The sequence below is a fragment of the Bubalus bubalis genome, chromosome 11 (genome assembly GCF_019923935.1).
Source record: "Bubalus bubalis isolate 160015118507 breed Murrah chromosome 11, NDDB_SH_1, whole genome shotgun sequence".
NCBI classification, from domain to species: Eukaryota; Metazoa; Chordata; class Mammalia; order Artiodactyla; family Bovidae; genus Bubalus; species Bubalus bubalis.
This window is the reverse complement of record NC_059167.1, coordinates 51,142,604-51,168,008: the sequence shown is the minus strand read 5'-3', so window position 1 is coordinate 51,168,008 and position 25,405 is coordinate 51,142,604. Positions and strand designations below refer to the sequence as shown.

Below are 25,405 nucleotides of genomic sequence, written 5' to 3'. Positions count from 1 at the left end.
TTCAGGACACTTAGAGCTGCCTGTCAACTGTATGATAGACTGTGTCCTGTTCTTCCTATCTCACCTCTTCCTGCCAAGTAATCCTGAATTTCAGCTTACACTCAGCTCTCCCTAATCTCTGGACTCAGGGCCCTACTCACCATAGTAAATGCCGAAGAGGGTTGCAGCCCCTGCAAAGGCTCCCAAGAACTGTGCCCCCACATAAAAGGGGAATTTGAACCACTTCATCCGTCCAAAAAGACACAATGCAAAAGAAACAGCTGGGTTGATGTGGCCACCTGCAAAGAAGACAAGGTGATTAAGAAAGTCAGAGGGCAGACTAGGGAGAACTATTGTGAAGAGAAGCCTATCTAGGGACTGCAGGCAGAACTCAGTCTTCTAGGCAAGGAACTATATGTGAGGACACAGAGGGGTGTGTGTGTGAGAGTGGGGAGGAAGAGAGGACTATTAATCCTCATGGCATCATTAGATACTTTTCAGGAAGTTTAGCTTTCTCAAAGTCAAATTTACAAACAGACTTGTACTCAAATGGCTTATTTTCCATCTCTGTCTATTTATGTCTATCATTCTGTCTATCTATCATCTCTCTCTACTGGGCTTTCAGTTCGGTTTAGTCGCTCAGTCATATCCGACTCTTTGCAACCCCATGGACTGCAGCACACCAGGCCTCCAGGTCCATCACCAACTCCCAGAGCTTGCTCAAACTCATGTCCATCGAGTCAGTGATGCCATCCAACCATCTCATCCTCTGTCGTCCCCTTCTCCTCCTGCCTTCAATCTTTCCCAGCATCAGGGTCTTTTCAAATGACTCAGTTCTTTGCATCAGGTGGCCAAAGTATTGGAGTTTCAGCTTCAGCATCAGTCCTTCCAATGAATATTCAGGACTGATTTCCTTTAGGATGGACTGGTTGGATCTCCTGGCTGTCACTCTCAAGAGTCTTCTCCAACACCACATCTCAAAAGCATCAATTCTTCAGTGCTCAGCTTTCTTTATAGTCCAACTCTCACATCCATACATGACTACTGGGAAAACCATAGCTTTGACTAGATGGACCTTTGTTGTCAAAGTAATGTCTCTGCTTTTTAATATATGTCTAGGTTAGTCATAGCTTTTCTTCCAAGCGTCTTTTAATTTCATGGCTGCAGTCACCATCTGCAGTGATTTTGGAGCCCAAGAAAATGAAGTCTGTCATTGTTTCCATTGTTTCCCCATCTATTGCCATGAAGTGATGGGATCAGAGGGGCCATGGTCTTTGTTTTTTGAATGTTGAGTTTTAAGCCAACTTTTTCACTCTCCTCTTTCACTTTCATCAAGAGGCTCTTTAGTTCTTCTTCGCTTTCTGCCATAAGGGTGGTGTCATCTGCATATCTGAGGTTATTGATATTTCTCCTGGCAATCTTGATTCTGGCTTGTGCTTCTTCCAGCCCAGTGTTTCTCATGATGTACTCTGCATATAAGTTAAATAAGCAGGGTGACAATATACAGCCTTGGCATATTCCTTTCTCAATTTGGAACCAGTCTGCTTTTCCATGTCTGGTTCTAACTGTTGCTTCTTGACCTGCATACAGATTTCTCAGGATGCAGGTAAGGGGGTCTGGTACTCCCATCTCTTTAAGAATTTTCCACAGTTTGTTCTACTGGGCTTTGCCTATCTATAAATCAATAACCCCAAAGAGATTGATATAAACTGTTAGCTTCAGTATATTTTAAAATCAATATATTTATATAATATACTTAGTGGATTTAATTCTATATCTAGTAATTCCTAAGTCCATGTCCAGAGGATATAGAAATAATATTAGGACTGAAAAAGAAACATGTCTTTAATGGCCCTCCCTTGGTGGGCTGTGTCTCTCACTGAGGTAAGGAGCTCAGTTTATTGTGAGGTGGTCACAACATCTGAATGGATTCTCTGTAGTTTCTCTGCATAGACAATGTATATCTCACACACAGAAATGGAATAACATTGCCTTCACTCCAACCTAAACTCTGACTCAAGAAATCATCCTCTTTGATTCTTATCCATTCGCAAGTTCAGGCAGAGGGCTTGCTCTGGGGCAGGCTACTGCATCCCCAGCTGACTTCGCTGTAGCAGCAACAACCACGCATATTGAACACTTGCCAGACGCTGTCCTATGAGTAATTACACACACTTGATCCTCTTAAGAAACCGGTGAGATGGGTCCTACTCCAGTTAACTGGTGGGGAAACTGAGAAGTCAAGTAACAGTTTATGGTCACATGGCTAATAAGTGGTAGGTCTCGGATTCAAATCCAAGCTTATTTGAACTCTAGGGCCTATGTTCTATGTTTTGACTTTTCTAGGTTTTCTTTACCAAGTTTATAAAGGTTTTCTCTGCCTTAGAAGGCAGGTGAAAAAATTTCAAAAGTCATATTTGAACATATGGGCTTGATTCCTAGGGATGAAGGACACACGTGTGCAGAGTACAGAAGACATTTAGTGTGTGTTGGGGGGATTAGAGTGACTGTCAACGGAACCACACTGAAATGGGGACCTCTGGGTTATGGGAATAGCTGTCAACAAAGCAGTGATGATGATGATGGTGATGATGGCACTTTGCCATTTGACTCCACACGCAACCTATTGATAAGCTTGGTTTTGGAAGCCTCCCTCCTCCCATTGCCTCCAGGAAGAAAGTTGTGCTTTTCCTGAATCTCTAAGCCAAGGTGGGCTTGCAGTGGGGAGGGATTCTGACTGCTGGCTAAACTATGAGGGCCCTGTCTTCACCTGACTCTGCCCCTCAGGGGCTCATATGAACAAGAAAATGTCAATGCATCAAAGCACAGGTGACTTCCTGAAGACTTACACATGCATCATCTCTTTTGTTTTGCTTTTAAATCTAAGAGAGTCATAATTCTGGAGACTGGCAAGAGTACTGCTTATTAGGAAGCTGGAAACAGGGCTTAGAAGAGGGGACCACACAGGGCAGGGGAAAAGTTCCTGGAGCCAGCCCTGTTTCTCTTTTCCAGAGGCTAGTTGGAGGGTCACCACCACCCAGCCAGCCTGGAGGGAGCCAGTGTGAAAGGACCCGGGGACATAAGAAATCACCTCCAATCAAAAATATCTCCCCTCAGATAAGTCCGCCAATGGGAGAGTTATTATTTAGCAAGCTCCCCAAAATAAAACTTGCTGTGGGTTTAAAGCATAAAAGATTTATGCTTTTAGTCTCTCAAAAGCACTCTGAGGCCAGAACTATTATTCACCTTGAGCTTCACATACAAAAAGGCACTTAGTAGGTGTTCAAGATATGAAAGTTGGAGATATAAATAGCCAGAGGTCTTTATTGAGATAGCTCAGGCTACAAAGATCTACAGAGGGAAAGCTGTTTGAGGGTCAGAGAGGGTGTGCTGGGAGGGCGCTTTGCAAAGCATTGAGGAGAATTTCTCTTTGCAGAAATGCATGATCACTCGGTTCACCCTTACCTGAAAGACAAAACAGAGCAGCACTGCAGAAGAAACAGGAGTGTTAGAGTTGGAGAGGGCCACGCTCATATCTTGGCCCTGTCGAAGTGGCTGTGATGATCAGATTATTCACATAAAGACCCGGGTGAGTGGAGCTGAAGCCCAAGAGGAGGCCTGAGATGAAAGTCTTACATGAGCAAGGTGATCAGGTTCAGGGTTCTGTCCTAGACGAGTCCCCTTCTCCCTGCCACCCGCAGACAACTCTATGATGGAGATAATCCTACTATTTTAGCTCTCATTAAGCAATCTTGCTTTTTTCTGGAGACTTTTATTGCCTATAAAATGCTGCATCAGAAACAGCTGCCCTAATCTAGGTACAAATCAGCAGAGCAAATGCTGAGTGTGGGGTGGTGCATAATCAAGGCATTGCGAGTTCTGATTGGCCAGACTGGATTGCCAGACTCCTGGCAAGCTCACAAGGGAGCAGGGTAGGTGACTCCTGTGCAGAGAAGTAACGCTTTATGTTCCAAAACCAGAGGTCAGCTGACCTTCCCAGTCTGGACCACAAAGTGGGGTCCCATTTATGTTTATGCCTAATATACATTGGTTATTTTTGGAATTCCCAAAGAGGGCCTCACAAGTGTCCACAAATCAGTATGTTGGTTGCAGCCACTATGAGAGAATCACCACCGCATACCACCCCCCGGCCCGCCCCCCCTCCCCCCCTCCTCCCCGCCGCCCCACCACCACCCATCTTCCTCTCCTACTCCCGGGCTGTTAAAGCCAATACTGAGTCTGCACTGATGTCATCATTGGGCCAGGGTGTTATCTGTGCCTGTTTCCCCCATTTCCCTGGGAGCCTGAATAGTGCTTAGTTCCAAACAGAGATGGGAAATAAGCTCCCTTTCCCCAGCTCAACACTGCCATCCCAGGTGGCTCAATGGCAAAGAATCCGCCTGCCAATGCAGAAGACATGGGTTCAATCCCTGGGTCAGGAAGACCCCCTGGAGAAGGAAACAGCAACCCACTCCATATTCTTGCCTGGAGAATTCCATGGACAGAGGAACCTGGAGGGCTATAGTCCATCGAGTTGCAAAGAGTTGGACATGACCTGGTGACTAAACAACAGCAATAGCTGCCTTCTATTAGCCAGGCTCAGAAACTGTTCTCCTTGCATTTGGGGATCTCACAATCTCTCTGAAACAATTTGGACAGCTCCTGAGCCTTGCTCAGAAACAGCCCTTCATGAAAACAGTCCGCTTACTCCTCTGAGTGCAGGGGCTTAACCAACCCCAGGCTAAAGGCCAGAGGGGAAGACCTCACACCATCTTTCACTCCCTCTTCTCCTTCCTGCTGGTCTCTGCCCCTTTTCCTCCCATGATAACTCCAAATATATCAGTGTATGCAAACAGACATTGACAGCGGTGGTGGTGAAGTGTCAGCGACACTGGTAAGGTCTGGGACCAATTTATCCTAAGTAAATATTTGATGATATTCAATTCAGGGAGTTATGTAGGTGAAATATGGCGAAACCACATCTCCACCTTTAAAAAGTAGCTGAGAATATGCCTACATTTATATTGCATGGTTTGTGGAAACCACACTTGTCTGAATGCAGTTGGGAGGGTGTGGGGAGGGGCACTGGAGCATTCTGCATGCTTGTTTGAAGGCAAGAAGGTATTCTGTCTCTGGCATCAAGGCCTGCACTGTCATCAAGCCTTGGCCCATTCAGGGTGGCCCCTTGGTTATTTTTGCATCTTGGGTAGGCATTAGAGTGTGGGGATCACAGCAAAGGCTCAGCATGAGTTTGAACAGAAACACTGCTCCTACCTGACAAACCACATACATGGGAATCTGTAACCTGGACTGCCTTAGGATCTGAGTGCCCCTATGATATGGAAAGGCTGCCAGCCAGCAAACGACTGTTCCGAGTACCCAGTCCCCGGAGGCTCTGAGGGGGTCTGGGCAGTCATTCTTCAGTGCTACAATGGCTGTACTTGTCACCAGTCCAGCCAACTCACCTGCAGGATCCTCCCCTGGACCGTCCTGCCCTGTACTGGACCTGTACAGCCCTGTCTAAACTGCCTTTCCCATGATAGATCATTGGAAGTGTTGTTTAGTAATGGGGACCTATGCTTTGCTGTCTCATGGACCTGGGCCAAATCTTTGATTTGCCTTTTTACCAGCTGTGGGATGTCTGGAAATTAATTTAACCCCTTGGGGGCTTCCCAGATGACACAGTGGTAAGGAATCTGCCTGCCATTGCAGGACACACAAGAGACACAGGTTCAATCCCTGGGTCGAGAAGATCCCCTGGAGTAGGAAACGGCAACCCGTTCCAGTATTCTTGTCTGGGAAATCCCATAAACAGAGGAGCCTGGTGGGCTATATATAGTCCATGGGGTCGCAAAGACATGACTGAGCACAAATCCAAAGCAAAAAGCGAAAATCTTCAGGCCTCCAGTTTTCTCTGTAGAATGGACAGTAATACCTGCCTCAGAGTGCTGCTGTAGAAGACAGAGGAGGTGTCACAGAAGAGAGAGGAGATAAATTGTATACAGCACCCCATACAGTGTCCAGCACACCGGGGTCCCCATCTTCCCTTATCACCAACAGTCTTACCTTAGTGTTCTGAGTCCCCAAGACAAGGCTGCTAAAGATTCCACAACCTTTGGGAAGTGGATCATTTTCACACTTCCTTCCTAAAGTCCCAGGCTGCATTAAGTATCATTTCATTTTGCTTCTCAGAACCTCGAGAATTGCTTTTAATTAGTCTACCACTCAGGGCAGGTTGGACCAAGACCTCCTAATTAGCCCTGCACCTCTATGAAAGTACCAGCTACTTTGCAAATGGCCCAGAGCTCTCTGTGATTGCTCGGATAAAGGTCTGGGGAACTGCCTCTGTTGGAGTGATCTTCACGGGCCATTCACAGAATATCTGGGAAGTGGTTTTCAAGCGTAAGATGGAGCTTATAAAAGAATGTATTGACAGGCGAAGAATACGATTCAGTGGCCGGATTTAGGAATCAGTCAGTTCTGAGTTCCAGCCCTCATCTCTGTCTCTTGCTGCAGGTTGACAAAGCGGCAAGTCACTTAGCATTTATTTGCTGGCCGTTTAAAATGGGTCATTTATAAAAATAGAATCAAAGATATTCTTGCAGGACTGCTGAGGTCTAAAACAGTTAAGGTATGTAAAGCACCCGGAACAGGGACAGTACACGGGGATGGCTGAGTTAGTAGTACTTGTCATTGTTTCTGGTACTTACCAGAGACACCTGCACTCACATAAATGGCCATTGCAACTGCCATTGAAAATCCAGTATTGATAGTGATGATTCCTCCAAAGTGTCCTCGACTGAGAACAGCTTGGGCAACAGAACCACATCCAAGGACCTGGAATGAGAGGAAACTCAACAAGTGAGTGAAGATGGCCACCATCAAAGACAATGGGAAGTCACAGCAACAAGAAGCATTTTTCAAGCACATTCACAAACCAGGCTGCCACAGGCCTCGTGTAAATCAGCTTATAATCTTCCAACTGTGCACAGGTAGCAAAATGCTGGTCCCGAGGCTGCATCTGGATATGGATGAGTTTTGTTAGGCCTTCATAGTGTTAAACTTTTTAATGAATCTATAAATTGGGTAATTTGGTAATCATTTCATTATACATAAATATCTAATCATTATAAAACTGAAACTATGGACTTCCCTGGTGGCTCAGACGGTAAAGCATCTGCCTACAATGTGGGATACCTAGGTTCAGTCCCTGGGTTGAGAAGATCTCCTGGAGAAGGAAATGGTAACCCACTCCAGTATTCTTGCCTGGAAAATCCCATGGATCAAGAAGCCTGGTAGGCAACAGGCCATGGGGTCGCAAACAGTCGGACATGACTGAGCAACTTCACTTTTACTTTCTTTCACTTTTGTATGTCAATTATACTTCAAAAAGAAAGGGCGAGAGGAAGGGAGGGTAGAAGGTGTGGAAAGAAAGGAACATTTGATGAGGGAGGTTTATTGGGAAAGATGAAACAGTTGCATAAATTTCAACAGGACAAGACACAACCATTGGCCATCCTCATGCTGTGGTTTAAAGAGCCAGTGTGGTCCTAAAGGAATGTCTGGGGCTGTAGGATCATTAGATCATTGCTCCTAGATGTCAAGTAGCCAAATTTTTTCTAGAATACAGATCCCAGTTTGGGTTTCTTAACTAAAGAATAGCACCAACTGGAGGGAGGACTCAGCATCAAGTAATGGATATGATTTGAGGGTATATGAAGCAAGATGAGAATACCAGACCACCTGACCTGCCTCTTGAAAAACTTATATGCAGGTCAGGAAGCAACAGTTAGAACTGGACATGAAACAACAGACTGGTTCCAAATAGGAAAAGGAGTACGTCAAGGCTGTATATTGTCACCCTGCTTATTTAACTTCTATGCGGAGTACATCATGAGAAACGCTGGGCTGGAAGAAACACAAGCTGGAATCAAGATTGCTGGGAGAAATATCAATAACTCAGATATGCAGATGACACCACCCTTATGGCAGAAAGTGAAGAGGAACTAAAAAGCCTCTTGATGAAAGTGAAAGAGGAGAGTGAAAAAGTTGGCCTAAAGCTCAACATTCAGAAAACGAAGAACATGGCATCTGGTCCCATCACTTCATGGGAAATAGATGGGGAAACTGTGGAAACAGTGTCAGACTTTATTTTTTGGGGCTCTAAAATCACTGCAGATGGTGACTGCAGCCATGAAATTAAAAGACGCTTACTCCTTGGAAGGAAAGTTATGACCAACCTAGATAGCATATTCAAAAGCAGCAACATTACTTTGCCAACAAAGGTCTGTCTAGTCAAGGCTATGGTTTTTCCAGTGGTCATGTATGGATGTGAGAGTTGGACTGTGAAGAAAGCTGACCGCTGAAGAATTGATGCTTTTGAACTGTGGTGTTAGAGAAGACTCTTGAGAGTCCCTTGGACTGCAAGGAGATCAACCAGTCCATTCTGAAGGAGATCAGCCCTGGGATTTCTTTGCAAGGAATGATGCTAAAGCTGAAACTGCAATACTTTGGCCACCTCATGCGAAGAGTTGACTCATTGGAAAAGACTCGGATGCTGGGAGGGATTGGGGGCAGGCGGAGAAGGGGATGACAGAGGATGAGATGGCTGGATGGCATCACTGACTTGATGGACGTGAGTCTGAGTGGACTCTGGGAGTTGCTGATGGACAGGGAGGCCTGGTGTGCTGTGATTCATGGGGTCACAAAGAGTCGGACACGACTGAGCGACTGAACTGAAACTGAAGCAAGTTTTCAGAAACAAATGTATTCAAGGAACAAGAGACGAAGAATAGGAAGGCTTCTTATCAGGATGATAATAACCAACTTCGGTGTCTCTTCACAAAAGGATGAGAAGGGAACTCTGAACCTGAAATAAGAGAGGATGCACATCAACCATTTCCTGATAGTGATGAATTAATTCTAAATAGCTCCCTTGGGGCTCATTTGTGAAGTCCTTTAAAGAAATATGATTTACAAACAAGGGATGTTTAACACATATAGAATGGTTTTGTTTTACTCCTCCCTGAAGGCAGAGAAATTACCTAGATGATATTTTAACATCCCCTCCAGTCCCTGATTCTAAGATATATCAACTTAACTCTAACTGGTGGACAGTAGGGAGAAGGAGGACCTGCCATCTGGAGGGATGCACCAGGGCTGCACATCACAGGCATGGGGCCGTCTCTGATGTTAATCACAGATCTGGCTCCAGACCCTGTACTGAGAGCCAAGTTAAGTTGTAGCAGGAACATGGTTCCCTTTCCCTATTTTAAGAAATGAAATATTCCCCTGAGTCCATCTCACAGCCTACCAATTCCACCTAGACCTGACATTAGTTTTTCTAGAATCCTTATCTGTTATAATAAATGTCAGAATTAAAACCACACTGCTGTCTTTCTTTTTAATTTAAGATCAATTAAATGCCCCAAGTACAACTTCCAAGCTAACTGTCATTTAGGCAGCCTTTTCTGAAAAGAGGCAAAAAACAAAACAAAACATTCCTGATAGCTTAGAAGACCTGATTTAGACAACCGGGGTAAGGAGAGACACACTCAAACACGGGCCAGTCCTGAGCTATTACCACTTTCCAAATAAACTTCTTCCTTCTTTTATAGTGTGATATTCATAGACTTGTGATATTCTACAGGGGGTGTAAAAGCTTTAAAAGGTCTGAGTGGACCTGGAGAGGCTTCTGTTCTGTCAAACTTCATTGTGATTAATACCGTCCTCTTCCACCCTAGATGCTGAAATAGCTTTTTTGTTCTTTTCTAGGGAGGATAACTGATGGCATCACCAACTCAATGGACATGAGTTTGAGCAAGCTCCAGGAGTGTGTGATAGACAGGGAAGCCTGGTGTGCTGCAGTCCATGGGGGTCACAAAGAGTCAGACACTATTGAGCACTGAACAAAACTGAACTGATGCTGTGCACTGCAGGAAATGAGCAGAAGGAGAAATAAACAAGGTAAGTGCTTCAGTTTGCCTAGTCAGAAATTACTATTCAGAAGATTTCAGCCCATGTTGACATCATTTCTTCCTAATTTTTAAATACTCTTACTATAGCCTGAAAATTAATAAGGCAGACAAGTAATTGCCTGCTAGGATCTTTTCTTGCCTGCTTCCTCTCTCCTGCATTCACAGCACCATGGAAGTAGACCTTGGATATCCTGATGTTATCATGCTCTGATCACTAGGGAATTGGTCACTCACCCTTGTTTCCTTCTTCTGTGTGCCCACTGTGATTTTCTTCTTTAAAAAAATGAGAGCACTGTCATTTATAGTATTACTGATAGAACTTCCAACATGATTCCATGCTCTAACCATTAAGAACTGCCTTATTGTTCCCCTTCTTAGACACAGAAAGAGCCATGCTGTCTCGATTTCTTTGGTCTTTGCTATCAAGAAATCTTTTTTGGACTCATCACTCTTTCATGGTCTTCTCACTAAACCTAATCTTTTCTCTCTGTAATTCATTTGTACTGACCCTACTGAACAATTTGTGTTTAGTTGTTTTCCAAGTGCCTGATCCTGATTTCCTTATCTAGAACACAATCTCTTAGATTCTTTGCATACCAACAGGCGATAGTATGCTCAGTTCAGTTCAGTCGCTCAGTTGTGTCCGACTCTTTGTGACCCCATGAATCGTAGCACGCCAGGCCTCGCTGTCCATCACCAACTCCCGGAATTTACTCAAACTCACGTCCATCGAGTCCGTGATGCCATCCAGCCATCTCATCCTCTGTCTTCCCCTTCTCCTCCTGCCCCCAGTCCCTCCCAGCATCAGAGTCTTTTCCAATGAGTCAACTCTTTGCATGAGGTGGCCAAAGTATTGGAGTTTCAGATTCAGCATCAGTCCTTCTAATGAACACCCAGGACTGATCTCCTTTAGAATGGACTCGTTGGATCTCCTTGCAGTCCAAGGGACTCTCAAGAGTCTTCTCCAACACCACAGTTCAAAAGCATCAATTCTTCAGCGGTCAGCTTTCTTCACAGTCCAACTCTCACATCCATACATGACCACTGGAAAAACCATAGCCTTGACTAGATGGACCTTTGTTGGAAAGTAATGTCTCTGCTTTTTAATATGCTATCTAGGTTGGTCATAACTTTCCTTCCAAGGAGTAAGCGTCCTTTAATTTCATGGGTGCGAATGAAGCCTGCAAATCAATGCACCATTTGCAGTGATTTTGGAGCCCAAAAAAATAAAGTCTGACACTGTTTCTACTGTTTCCCCATCTATTTCCCATGAAGTGATGGGACCAGATGCCATAATCTTAGTTTTCTGAATGTTGAGCTTTAGGCCAACTTTTTCACTCTCCTCTTTCACTTTCATCAGGAGGCTCTTTAGTTCCTCTTCACTTTCTGCCATAAGGGTGGTATCATCTGCATATCTGAGGTTATTGATATTTCTCCCAGATATCTTGATTCCAGCCTGTGCTTCTTCCAGCCCAGCGTTTCTCATGATGTACTCCGCATAGAAGTTAAATAAGCAGGGTGACAATATACAGCCTTGACATACTCCTTTTCCTGTTTGGAACCAGTCTGTTGTTCCATGTCCAGTTCTAACTGTTGCTTCCTGACCTGCATACAGGTTTCTCAAGAGGCAGGTCAGGTGGTCTGGTATTCCCATGTCTTTCAGAATTTTCCACAGTTTATTGTGATCCACACAGTCAAAAGCTTTGGCATAGTCAATAAAGCAGAAATAGATGTTTTTCTGGAACTCTCTTGCTTTTTCCATGATCCAGCGGATGTTGGCAATTTGGTCTCTGGTTCCTCTGCCTTTTCTAAAACCAGCTTGAACATCTGGAAGTTTATGGTTCACGTATTGCTGAAGCCTGGCTTGGAGAATTTTGAGCATTACTTTCCTAGTGTGTGAGATGAGTGCAATTGTGTGGTAGTTTGAGCATTCTTTGGCATTGCCTTTCTTTGGGATTGGAATGAAAACTGACCTTTTCCAGTCCTGTGGCCACTGCTGAGTTTTCAAAATTTGCTGGCATATTGAGTGCAGCACTTTCACAGCATCATCTTTCAGGATTTGAAATAGCTCAACTGGAATTCCATCACCTCCACTAGCTTTGTTTGTAGTGATGCTTTCTAAGGCCTGCTTGACTTCACATTCCAGGATGTCTGGCTCTAGGTGAGTGATCACACCATCGTGATTATCTGGGTCATGAAGCTCTTTTTTGTACAGTTCTTCTGTGTATTCTTGCCACCTCTTCTTAATATCTTCTGCTTCTGTTAGGTCCATACCATTTCTGACCCTTATCAAGCCCATCTTTGCATGAAATGTTCCCTTGATATCTCTAATTTTCTTGAAGACATCTGTAGTCTTTCCCATTCTGTTGTTTTCCTCTATTTCTTTGCATTGATCACTGAGGAAGGCTTTCTTATCTATCCTTGCTGTTCTTTGGAACTCTGCATTCAGATGCTTATATCTTTCCTTTTCTCCTTTGCTTTTCACTTCTCTTCTTTTCACAGCTATTTGTAAGGCCTCCTCAGTCAGCCATTTTGCTTTTTTGCATTTCTTTTTCTTGGGGATGGTCTTGATCCCTGTCTCCTGTACAATGTCACGAACTTCTGTGCATAGTTTATCAGGCACTCTGTCTATCAGATCTAGTCCCTTAAATCTATTTCTCACTTCCACTGTATAATCATAAGGGATTTGATTTAGGTTATACCTGAATGGTCTAGTGGTTTTCCCTACTTTCTTCAATTTAAGTCTAAATTTGGCAATAAGGAGTTCATGATCTGAGCCACAGTCAGCTCCCAGTCTTGTTTTTGCTGACTGTATACAGCTCTCCATCTTTGGCTTCAAAGAATATAATCAGTCTGATTTCGGTGTTGACCATCTGGTGATGTCCATGTGTAGAGTCTTCTCTTGTGTTGTTGGAAGAGGGTGTTTGCTATGACCAGTGCATTCTCTTGGCAAAACTCTATTAGCCTTTGCCCTGCTTCATTCTGTACTCCAAGGCCAAATTTGCCTGTTACCCCAGGTGTTTCTTGACTTCCTACTTTTGCATTCCAGTCCCCTATAATGAAAAGGACATCGTTTTTGGGTGTTAGTTCTAAAGGTCTTGTAGGTCTTCATAGAACAGTTTAACTTCAGCTTCTTCAGTGTCACTGGTTGGGGCATAGGCTTGGATTACTGTGATATTGAATGGTTTGCCTTGGAGACGAACAGGGATCATTCTGTCGTTTTTGAGATTGCATCCAAGTACTGCATTTCGGACTCTTGTTGACTGTGATGGCCACTCCATTTCTTCTGAGGGATTCCTGCCCACAGTAGTAGATATAATGGTAATCTGAGTTAAATTCACCCATTCCAGTCCATTTTAGTTGGCTGATTCCTAGAATGTTGATGTTCACTCTTGTCATCTCCTGTTTGACCACTTCCAATTTGCCTTGATTCATGGACCTAACATTCCAGGGTCCTATGCAAAATTGCTCTTTACAGCATCGGACCTTGCTTCTATCACCAGTCACATCCACAACTGGGTATTGTTTTTGCTTTGGCTCCATCCCTTCATTCTTTCTGGAGTTATTTCTCCACTGATCTCCAGTAGTGTACTGGGCACTTACCGACCTGGGGAGTTCCTCTTTCAGTATCCTATCATTTTGCCTTTCATACTGTTCATGGGGTTCTCAAGGCAAGAATACTGAAGTGGTTTGCCATTCCCTTCTCCAGTGGACCACATTCTGTCAGTATGCTAATCTGTTCTGTTTCCTTGGGTGGTGTGTTTCCCAAGTCTACCACCACTCCTTCTGTGCCTGCCATCCACAGACCTCCACTGTCTCTTCTATCTTCATGCCAGGATCCAGCGCCTACTTACTCCAGAAGACTTAGAAAATCACAAAACCATGTAGGGGAGGGAGGGTATTACAAAGCCATGGATCTAGTCTTCACTGTGCTGCCCCAAATCCTCTTTCATATTCTCCCAATTCTTTCACCAAACCTTCTCTTCTCTCATTAGCCCAAGGTACCCAATTCCCTTTCTGAAAATAATACCTCCTTTTACTTGACTCAGAACCTGTTAAGTGGTCTTGAAGATCAATGGAAATTCAGAACATCACATAAACATTGCATTCCAGTTATTCAGTGATATGTAACTATTCCCAAACTTAGTGGTTTAAAATGGCAATGTTTATTTTGCTTGTGAATCTGTCATTTGGGCAAAGTTTGGTAGAGCATCTTATTTCTGCTCCAGCTGGTATCAGATGTGATGATTCAAAACTTGAAGGACTGGAATTATCTGAAAGCTCACTTAGTCACATGCCTAGAGGTTGATGTCAGCAGGCAACTGATGCCTCACCTGGGATGGTGGCCAATACACCTACATGTGGCCTCTGTGTGGCTTAGCCAGGTTCCAGGGGGTGAGCACGGTATAGCCTCCAGAGCCTGCATTCTTAATCCCTGCATTATGCTACCTCTCAGCCATGACTGTGTTGCTTCTAAATTTGATAGCACACAAACTACAACATCCTAAATAACCATTGACCTGGCCCATGTTGGTTGCCTTTAGTGACAGGGAGCTTATTACCACATCAGGTAGCTTGTTCTATGTATTTTTGGTGTTCCAGTGGTTGGGGAGCCCTTCCTTCCATGAAGTTGTAGTCTTTTATCCGGTAACTTCTGTTCATTAGCTCCTGGCTTAGTCTTGGGACTTCAGAGAAGAAGCATCTTTTACACACCAGGCATTCCACTAAGTGGAGGGAGTGAAAAGTCCTCCCTGAATTTTTTTCTGCTGAATGTTTTTCCCTTCATCTTGGATCCTTAGGGCTCCTCAGATCCCAATGAGTCTCACCTGGGATAAGCTCAAGGTTGTTAGCACCTCTCTTAAAACACAGAGCCCACAAATGGGCACAATTCTCCCTTATTTTTTGAAGCCTTTAAAAATGTTTTTTATTTAAGACTGAAATCCTGTACAGATTCTCTTAGAGAATTCTCTAATTCTCTAAATTCTCTCTTAGAAAGAATATGAGGAATATATAAAAATATAAAGAAAAAAATCACAATGCCTTTATCTATGAACAGACATTATAAAACTTTGGCTTATTTCTCCCCAGTAATTTAAAAAATATTTATTTATTTAAGTATAATTGACCTACAACACTGTCGTCAACAACAACAACTGAACTACAATGTCAGTTCCAGGTATACAACACAATGATTCATTGTTTTCATACATTACAATGATCTCTGCAAGTCTGATTGCCATCTGTCACTATACAAATTTATTATAATATTACTGACTATGTAATGTGAACTTTGTACCTCTCTAATTTCCCTCACCTATTTCAACACTCATCCCTCCACTGCCCTCCCCTTTGGCAACCACTTGTTTGCTCTCTATATCCTTGAGTGTGTTTCTGTTTGTTATGTTTATTCATTTATTTTGATTTTATATTCTCTGTTTGACTTATTTTACCTAGCATAATACTCTTGCTGCTGCTGCTGCTTAAGTCACTTCAGTCGTGTGCGACCCCATAGATGGCAGCCCACCAGGCTCCCCGACCCGTGGGATTCTCCACACAAGAACACTGGAGTGGGTTGCCATTTCCTTCTCCAATGCATGAAAGTGAAAAGTGAAAGTGAAGTCGCTCAGTCGTATCCGACTCTTAGCAACCCCATGGACTGCAGCCTACCAGGCTCCTCTGCCCATAGGATTTTCCAGGCAAGAGTACTGGAGTGGGGTGCCATTGCCTTCTCCATAATACCCTTGAGGTCCATCCATATTGCCACAAATCGCACAATTTCATTCTTTTCTTATGGTGGTGTAGTATTCCATTGCATAGACATACCATATCTTCTTTACTCATTAATCTATTGATGGACTCTTAGGTTGTTCCTATATTTTGGCTATGATAATTAGTACTGCAATGAACATGCTGCTGCTGCTGCTAAGTCGCTTCAGTTGCGTCCAACTCTGTGTGACCCCATAGACGGCAGCCCATCAGGCTCCCCCGTCCCTGGGATTCTCCAGGCAAGAACACTGGAGTGGGTTGCCATTTCCTTCTCCAATGTATGAAAGTGAAACGTGAAAGTGAAGTCACTCAGTCGTTTCTGACCCTTAGCGACACCATGGACTGCAGCCTACCAGGCTCCTCTATAATGAACATAGGGGTGCATATAACTTTTCAAATTAGTGTTTATTTTCTTTGGATAAATACCCAGGAATGGAATTGCTGGATCATGTGGTAGTTCTATTTTTAATCTTTTGGGAAACCCCCATCCTGTTTTGTGGCTGTACCAATTTACATTCCCATGAATAGTGCGTGAAGGTTCCCTTTTCTCCATGTCCTTGCCAACACTTGTTATTTGCTGTCTTTTTGATGATAGCCATTCTCACAGGTGTGAGGTGACACCTCACTGTGGTTTTGATTTTCATCTCCCTGATGATGAGTGATGTTGAATATCTTTTCATGTGTCTGCTGACCATGTCTTCTTTGGAAAAATGTCTCTTCAGGTCCTATACACATTTAAAATTTTTGATTTATTTTTTATTGAAGGATAATTGCTTTACAGAATTTTGTTGTTTTCTGTCAAACCTCAATGCACATTTGTTTTTTGATGTTGAGTTGTATGAGTTCTTTGCCTATTTGGGATATTAACCCCCTATCAGATATATTGTTTGCAAATATTTTCTATTTTGTAGGCAATCCTCCCTTGTTTGTACATCATAGCATATTATGCCATCATATTATGCCATGGTAATTAATTACATACCTTCTGTTCATTGCTTCTATTGCCATCTAGTGGGTCACTTAACCACAGGATGTAATTCAGCTATTCACATATTAATGCCTGGTTTTCCCAATTTTATAAGACTCAGGATCATGTAATGAACTTCTTTGACTTTGCAACAGCATCTACTATATTGAAGGTAATTAAATACCCAGATCCTAGGTGTTATTTCCAATTATAACACTTGGTGTCTGTGTAAATGAACATGTTACTTCTCAGTCTCAGCTTGCTCATCTATTAAAAAATAATACCTGTTTGCCTTGTTTCATAAGATTTTTCAGCAAAGCTTCAAATGGGGCAACCTTAATGAAGGCACTATTTAAATAACAAAGGACAATAATAGGTGAAGGATATTATTGCCTTTAGTATAGACTCAAAAGTAAAACCCCAATTCAAGGTGAATACATTCAGGCAAAGGGACTCATGGACTTAACCCCTAACTCACTGCCTGGCAATAAAAATGGGAGAGAAAACACATCTATGACTGAAATTATAAATAGCTGTTATTTCATTCCAAACATGAGATTAAAATTTGTGGAAAGAAGAGAAGTGGGAAAATGACAAGAACTTGAAGGTGTTCTGCGTATTTGTGATTACTTTCCAAAGTGAGGTCATTTCATAGTTGGCAAGATTTTAGTGCTTTGGGTAGTAATGCAAGACTAGAAAAGAGGAGGGGGGTAAATACCATAGCTATCAGGATCTGGGTATGCAGGAGTGGGAGAAAGCATTTCATTGGAAAAGGAAGAAAGACATTTGAAAGGCAGTATTGCTACAAAAGATTGACTGGTGAGTGAGGTACCCTCAGTCATTCTCAGTCACCAAAGCCACATGTTCTGGAAATTTTTTTGGTACTCTTTCCTCGTCTCTCTCTTCACCCATGGTCAATTATTTCCTCTTCTGTGGGCTTCTGGGGGGCCTTCTGTGTGTTCTGGCCTGTGTCCCCAGTTCCAGTATCTCCCCACTCAGCTGTCGTGCCAGATGAAGCCCAACTTGCACACTGTCCCACACCCACTGCTCAGGAAGTACCAGCACCAACCCCTCAGCCTGGCTCTCAGGGCTCTCCGGTGCCATGCCTCATGTTTCTCAGCCCAGTGTTCTCCCAAGAATAAATCTCCCCATCAGCCAGGCTGGCAACCCATTCACTTTGAGTCCACCTTTGCACACCTGCTTGCGCCATCCCTTCCAGCACAATATCTTTTCTGCGTTTTCCCCAGCCCATATCAGTCTATTCTTAACACTGAGCTAAAATGCTACCTTTTCTGTAGGGCTTTTCTCTGGCAACTGAAGCCCCCAAAGACCTCTCCTGCTTATTTCATCATGTCTTTACAATGTCATTTTATGTTATCCCCACCTTGCCTTGTGGCACTCTGCCAAGACCATAAGACCCACCAGGTCACTTGTGCTTCTTTATATTCTGTGTTCAAACAGTATTTATAAAAGATATTAAAATATCTAAGCATAAATGGGAAAAAAATCCTCCCTGAAATATCTTTTCTTTCTTTTTTAATGTATTTATTTATTTGGCGGGTTGGGTCTTGGTTGAGGCACGTGGGGTCTTCATTCTATCATGTAAGATCTTCTGCTGCAGCACAGGGACTCTCTGGTCGCAGCACATGGGCGCTGCAGCGTGCAGGCTCAGTAGGTGCAGATGCACGAGCTTAGTCACTCTGTGGCACGTGGGGTCTTAGTTCCCTGACCAGGGATCAAACCCGAGTCCCCTGCATCGCAAGGTATATTCTTAACCACTGGACCACCAGAGAAGCTCCAAAATGCCTTTTCAAGAGAAAAAGTTAGTTTGGGGGCACGATGTAAAAAGTGGGAGGTGTAATTTCTGAGACATACCTCTTGAGACTGTTGGAAAGTTCCCAGCTGAGCCATGAATCCTGTGACAGGCTGACTACTGGACACAATGTGAAACCTCCCATGATTAAGTGATTACCATAAACTGAAACGCTGGAGGTGAGGACAAAGACTCATGAGTCCACAGATTTTGTTTCATATGACCCTTCTCAAATCTTCTTTGTATCTACTGTTTCCTTCAAAGTGCTAACCAAGATATTCCTAGCACAGAAGACACAGTGCCTAACAGACACCCAAAATATTTGCTTGATATATAAAAGCTGAGCCCTTTTAGAAAAACAGTTCGTGAAGGTTGATGATTCCTTGGTAAAATGTTGGCAAATGCCTGTACTCTGGGGCCAGGGATTACTGGGGAATTTTTTAGTTATCACAAGTGATCTGTGATTCCCTGTGCACATCAACATTGTCCAAAGAAGGAAAAAATTAACATGTCTTGTATCTTCAAGGTGTTTTGCCTATTTGTGATTACTCTCCAAAGATGGGTCATTTCACAGTTGGCAAGGCTTTAGTGTTTGGATGTCTGGTGGTTAGGACTTGGTGCTTTCTCTGCTGGGGCTCAGGTTTAATCCCTGGTCGGGGGACTAAGATCCTGCAAGCTGCATGACATGGCCAAAAGAACAAAAACAAAAAAACAACAACAAAGAAAAAAGAAGAAGAAGAAGAAAAGAGAAGGGGTGAATACTGTTGTTATCAGGGTCTTTGCAGGGCAGGAGTAGAAGAAAGGATTTCAGTGGAAAAGGAAGAAAGATACTTGAAAGGCAGAATTCCTACAAAAGATAGATTGGTGAGTGAAGTAACCCCAGTCATTCCCAGTCACCCAGGTCATACCTTCTAGAATCTTGTGTTTCAGTATTTTCAGAATTAATGGATACTAAAAAACAGTTTCTAGCCTATAGAGTTCCTGAAAATATTCAAAGTTGAAAGAAATTCCTTGGGAAACATTGGCATGGGATTTGTCTTAAAGGCTGAATGAGACATTGACTATCTTTACTCATCTGTTTAGGGTTATGTCAGTAAAAGAATACAAATACTAGCTACCATCTATTTGATGTTGCTTTGTGCCAATTCTATGCTAAGTGCTGTAATACAGGTACAGTATTATTTCATCATCATCCCATTAACTTAGGATCCCTCTGAAAGGGAAGTATTATTATCTCCATTTTATTGATGATGAAATTGAGGTTGGGAAAGGCCAAGCAATTTTCCCAGTGTTACATCATAGAAGGAAAGGAGATAGAACCAGGGTTTGATTGCAGGCCTGTCTTAGTCACAGGCCTGTGCTCCTAACCATTACATATTGGACAGAGCAAAAGGTCATCAGAAGCAAGCAAGGTCCCCAAGAATTCACAGAAAGCTTCAGGGAGGACACTGGGTCTTCCACAGGAGGTAAGATGGGGATACCAGTTTTCCTATCTGCATACTGAGAATAAAGACTGTCTAGGAATGTGGAAGGGTTTGGAGGCAGCGGTCATCTATTACCAAACCACCCAGTATTAAAGGCCTCTCTGTAGACCAGATACAGTCTGAGGAGAAAGTACTGAGGTTGAAGCTCATTTGGAAGCCTCCTCATAGATTCTTCTCTTTGTGACAGGACAGGTGGCTTTTCTGGTGACAACATATGTGGTCACTGTGGTTCAGAAAAACACCAACACTTGTACTTTATTGCTGAAGCTTCCCATGACCTGGAGAAAAATCCTATTCAGGCCCATTTCCCTTCCTTTCTCAGAGATCAATGAGACATGTTGGTGATTAAGTGCAACTTTTTCAGTTCGTGCACAACCTATTTTTTTGATTCCTGCGTGCTTAATTTTTAAACTCCCCTTGCAGAGAGAGCTTCCACTAGATGACCAAATGCTCACCAGGGGAAATTAGACCTGAAGGCACAGTAAAACCTTTCCCCCTCTTGTTTTCTTTTGCTTGTTTCTTTCCTCACAGTGTCCCCCTGTCTTGTAGTCATCAGCTAAAGACACACTCCTCCCCCTGATGCTGACCAAGCCTGTCCATTCCTGGCTGAGAGAACGGTGGAGTGGGCCTTTTCCACACTTACAAGCCACACCCATGAGCCACGTGGATTTCTTGTGGAGCTGGCCAACATTTAGGGCACTTATTTAGCATTCAAACCTATCACAACGACAAGACTCAAGAAGTCAAACAATTCCACCTCTCTGTCCAGGCCCCACGTGCCCCTTTAATACTTTTTACTGAATCAGAGCCAAAGAACTAAGCCAGGTGACCATTCCAAAGTGCTCTAGTACCTTCAAAGCATACCTGGCTAGTGCTTTAAAATACTTGTCTAGGAAGCCAATATCCTCCTTTAACCCAGTGGTGCCAGTTTGTGCCCACTGTGGGCAGCAGCAGTGTGATGCAAGAACAGGAATCATGTATGACTGTTCCCCTTATATTGCTGCAGGTCTTCCTGGAAATAGGTAAGGGATATATTTTGAATGAAAATATTCTTCCGTAGGTAATTTGTCATAAAATGATATAAATATTCATAGAACAGAAGTCTGTGTTAAAAGAACATATCTGTGGTAATACATATTTTAAGTAAACTGTTTTGTGTGTAGGTGGGTGAGTGTATGTGTTTTTATCAGATATGTATACATACATTCCATATATATATATATATATATATATATGACATAAATAATCTCATTTAATGCCAATAAAAACCTAAGGGGGAAAAAACTGAAATGTGAGGCCAAAGAAATTAAGTAATTTACCCAAGGACTTACAGCTAGTGAAAATATCTTTTTGAATCCCAAATTAACATTTCCATCCAAAATTGATGTTCCTTCACTTACATGAACAGCCCTCGACTGTACCTGAGCCAAATAAGTCATTTGTCCAGATTTGTATTTCACAAGTCTGTCTTTCCAAAAATCAAATTGCTGTGTAGCACAGGGAGCCCAGCCTGGTGCTCTGTGATGACCTGGAGGGATGGGAGAGGGGAGGCAGGAGAGGGAGGGAGGGGATGTATGTATAATTATGGCTGATTTGCATTGCTGTATGGCAGAAATCAACACAACATTGTAAAAATTTTAAATAAATATATAAATATATATTTAAATTAAAAAATAGAAAAAAAGAAATGCAAAAAAAAAAATCAAACTGTAGGAAACAAAGATCTCCAAATCTACAAATACCTCTGATTGAGATTTGGTATTCACTTTTCTTCATCCATTCCTCTCTGTTCATGTACATTTAAAAATTCTAAGTGCCATGCATACTGCCTGTTGTAGGAGGGATGCAAAAAACCAGACACAGGACCTCTCAAAGCTCACAGAGCAGTAGGAGATTTGGGAGCTGGGAACTGCTAAGAATCATGAAAACTGTATGAAGTTTTATGTTACAAGCTTGTTACTCATGAATGGTGTAAGTGTTTATGCCTAGGGAAAGTGCACATGGGGATGTAGTTTTATAAACCTTACTAACTAGATGATAGAAATTTTGACATTTAAGTCTCCTCAAATTTTTGAATTACTTGATTAATACCCCCAATTATTGAGCCGCCTGACATTAAATCTGAGACATATTAATATATCATATGAGCATATAACAGATTGGTCTCATGAAGAACTTGACTATGATAATATAAGATCAAAATTTATCTTCTGATATTGCCAGAAATAAAATGATTTTTACACTATTGCCTCAACCAATTTTGCTAGGGGGTAGGATGTGGAAGAGAAAAGGAACACAGTCTTGCATGTAGGACTTAGATTTCTATTAGCCAATCCTCTTGTAAACAGGTAATATCAAACAGCAGGCTTAGACCCTCAACAATCTCTCCATCTGTGCTTTCCTGGTGAGAATATTTTATCTTTGTAGAATGTGGTTCAGGACACCTTCGGAGCAGAGTCACAAACTAGTGGGCCATGGTTGAAGACTGCCTTTAAGTAGGATTGACTCAAAGATGTGCTTTGTTTGGCCCACATGGTGATTTTTAGAAATTGCTGCCAGTATTTAAAAATAGAAAAATTACACATAGAAATCTGGATTTCTGATCATTCTTGCAAAACTGTAATATTTGCTGAAGCTTTACCTCATTCCTGCTTAGACACAGTGGAGGTGGTCTGAGTGGCAAACGAGATGCCCCCTAAGACATGGTGTACACTGCCCACTTCCTTCCTAACTCCACCAGGCCCATTTCACTCAGATATCTTACCTGTCTGGTTTCAATAAGCTGTGGGGCTATTGAGTACCATCTTAAATCCTAGGAAGATAAACCCACTTAGATGTTGGGCTTGTAACTTTCTGGCCCCACAGACACTATGGTGTTAGCAAACCTGGCCTGAGACGCAAGACAGTCTCCCATTTCCTGGAGGAAGCATCTGTGGCCATCTTCACATGAAGGACTAACTAGGGGTAAAACTTTATCTAAGTAGGTTAAGTAATAGGAACACCAAAAAGCACAGTCCTATTCTTGAGAAGAAAGGCATTTTGGGGGCTTGTCAGAGTGTCTCCTCTCCCTGTAAGCATTCTGTCTTTTGTCCCTGGAGAGGAAGAAGAATAAATCCCCACCTGTCAGGACCCTGGTCTCGGCAAACCTTGGCGCTCCAGCCTGTGCTGTAGGTGTCTGTTACCAGAAGAAGTCCCACATCCTACTCCATCTGTCTATATATTAATATACCTATGTATTTTATGTGACTTTGTCTATTGGAGCATGTAATAATAATAGTAACAACAACAGAAACAAATACTGCTTGAGTATAATAGCATATATTAGCCCATTAATTCTCGCAAGGACCCAATGACTCCAGCTCCTCTTATTGTCTCCGCTTTACATATAAGGAAACAAAGATTAGAGAGGTTAAGAGGTCAAGAGAATTTCTCACATTCACAGAGGCAGCAAGCGATAAGGTCTAGGTTTGATTGTACTTAATTTTGGCCACTGGATGGGTGACTGAGCAAATATTTACAGCATGTGTACAATGGACAAAGTGTCTCACTTCTATTACTTCCGTAATAGAAGCACCAATACTTTGGCCACCTGATGCGAAGAACTGACTCATTGGAAAAGACCCTGATGCCGGGAAAGATTGAAGGTCAAAGGAGAAGGGGGGCAGCAGAGGATGAGATGGTTAGATAGCATCACTGACTCAATGGACATGAGTTTGAGCAAACTCTGGAGATAATGAAGGACAGGGAAGCCTGGCATGCTACAGTCCATGGGGTTGCAAAGAGTTGAACATAACTTAGTGACTGAACAACATTCCTCCCAATATTAAATCCCCATTTAAAAAGTGAAAAACTGGATGACTTAACAAAAAATCCTATTGCTAACAAGTGGCGGAATCTGAATCTGGAGACAACTTCTCTGCTTCCCGGTCCCGTGCCTCTCCTGTGACAGCTGCTGCTGTCTCGCCGGGGTTACTTGCCTCTTTATTAGGACAGAATGCCTCTTTATGCGGCTTTCCAGTTGGTTACATTTCCAATTGGAAAATAAAACTTTCTCACTCATAACAAAAATAGTCACAAAGAACTTACACTGAAATCTGGACATTCTGGTTAAAAATAAAGTATTGGGTGGCGTGTAACCTGAGATAATATCAGAACACAATCAATCACCTCTAAGAACCAGTTGTACTTCAAAAGAGATGATGTTAAGACAGGCTCATAAAAAGAGAGGAATCTGAGATTTGAGAACCAAGTGAATGGGCAAATGGCCAATCTTACAGCTCTCTAAGTAGAAGAGTACCCAGAACCAACACAGATCTCAGAAATGAGAGGTGGCTAAACTCCACTATTTCCACTAAGCTGAAAAGAATAGTGACCTCCTTTTCTGATCTGCACCCAGTCACTCATTCCCTCAGTTCACCCTAAATAATGCCGGGATAGGGGTCAGAATAAGAAACTAATGGATAATTTGTTAAGGTGTGTGTGTGTTCATATCAGGATAAATATGGGGCTGAGTGTGATGGGTATGGATGGGAGGTTGCTGAGGACAATTCTCACTTCATTCAGAGTGGTCCAACAATGTCAAGTATATTTCAGGTCACTCTCAATCTGGAAGATCCTTGAAGATGGAAGGGTTTAGAGCCCTGATTTGTTTCTTAGTTTCATTCCAGAGCTTGCAGTTCCTAACGTATGTTCCATGGATCATCAGTTCCATGAGACGCTCCTCACAAAATGGGGTTCTCACCAAGTTAGTCTGAGGACAGCTGTATATTCTAGTCCCCTCTTAGAGATTTACAGTGAAGGTTAAAGGCTCTAATAATTCCTACAGTTGAGAAAACTGCCTAGCTTGGTTTCCAAAGTGTATTTGGGAAGGACAGCATTTTCTTTCACGTAGTTCTTGCGTGCGTTTTACAGAACTAGTGTTCTTCAGAACAGTTTGAGCAACTCCCTAAATCACTTGGAAGAGATAAATTCCGCTGAGTGAGCTCTTTTATGGGGAGCAGAGAAGTGACGAAAATATTCATGAACATGTAGAAAATTTTCAGTTATAAAGGGCATATGATAAAATATGAGAATTAGTGTCCTTCTCACTCTAGATTTCATATTTTATTCTCTACAGGTAACTAATAACAATATTTTCTGGTGTATCCTGTTAAACGTGTGTACATTTTATATAAATGGGAATATTTTCTACCTGCTTTTTCATTTTAAAAGCTTAGTGAGTCTTTCTCTATCAGCATATGAATATTGGCCTCATTATCTTTAACAGCTGCATAAGAGTCCATTACAGCAGTACACTCCAATTTCTTTAAACTACCTGTTGATAGAGACATAGGATTTAGGGGGAGGTGTCCTGGAAAGAAAGAGATTAAGCCATGTAGACTTATTCTAGGATGAGGACTAAGCCCTCAGGTCCTTTTTG

General features: G+C 42.6%; 1 protein-coding gene across 2 annotated transcripts in view; it reads right to left on the bottom strand.

Moving 5' to 3' along the window:
• AQP9 (aquaporin 9) overlaps positions 1-25,405 on the bottom strand; it is a 48,734-nt gene that overhangs the window by 10,675 nt on the left and 12,654 nt on the right. For both annotated transcript variants that reach the window (XM_045162081.1, XM_045162080.1), the window contains exons 2-3: positions 6,690-6,816; positions 141-278 (exon numbers count right to left, since the gene is read on the bottom strand). In XM_045162081.1, coding sequence (XP_045018016.1) covers positions 141-278; positions 6,690-6,816 — 265 coding nt within the window. The remainder of the gene's footprint in view (positions 1-140; positions 279-6,689; positions 6,817-25,405) is intronic.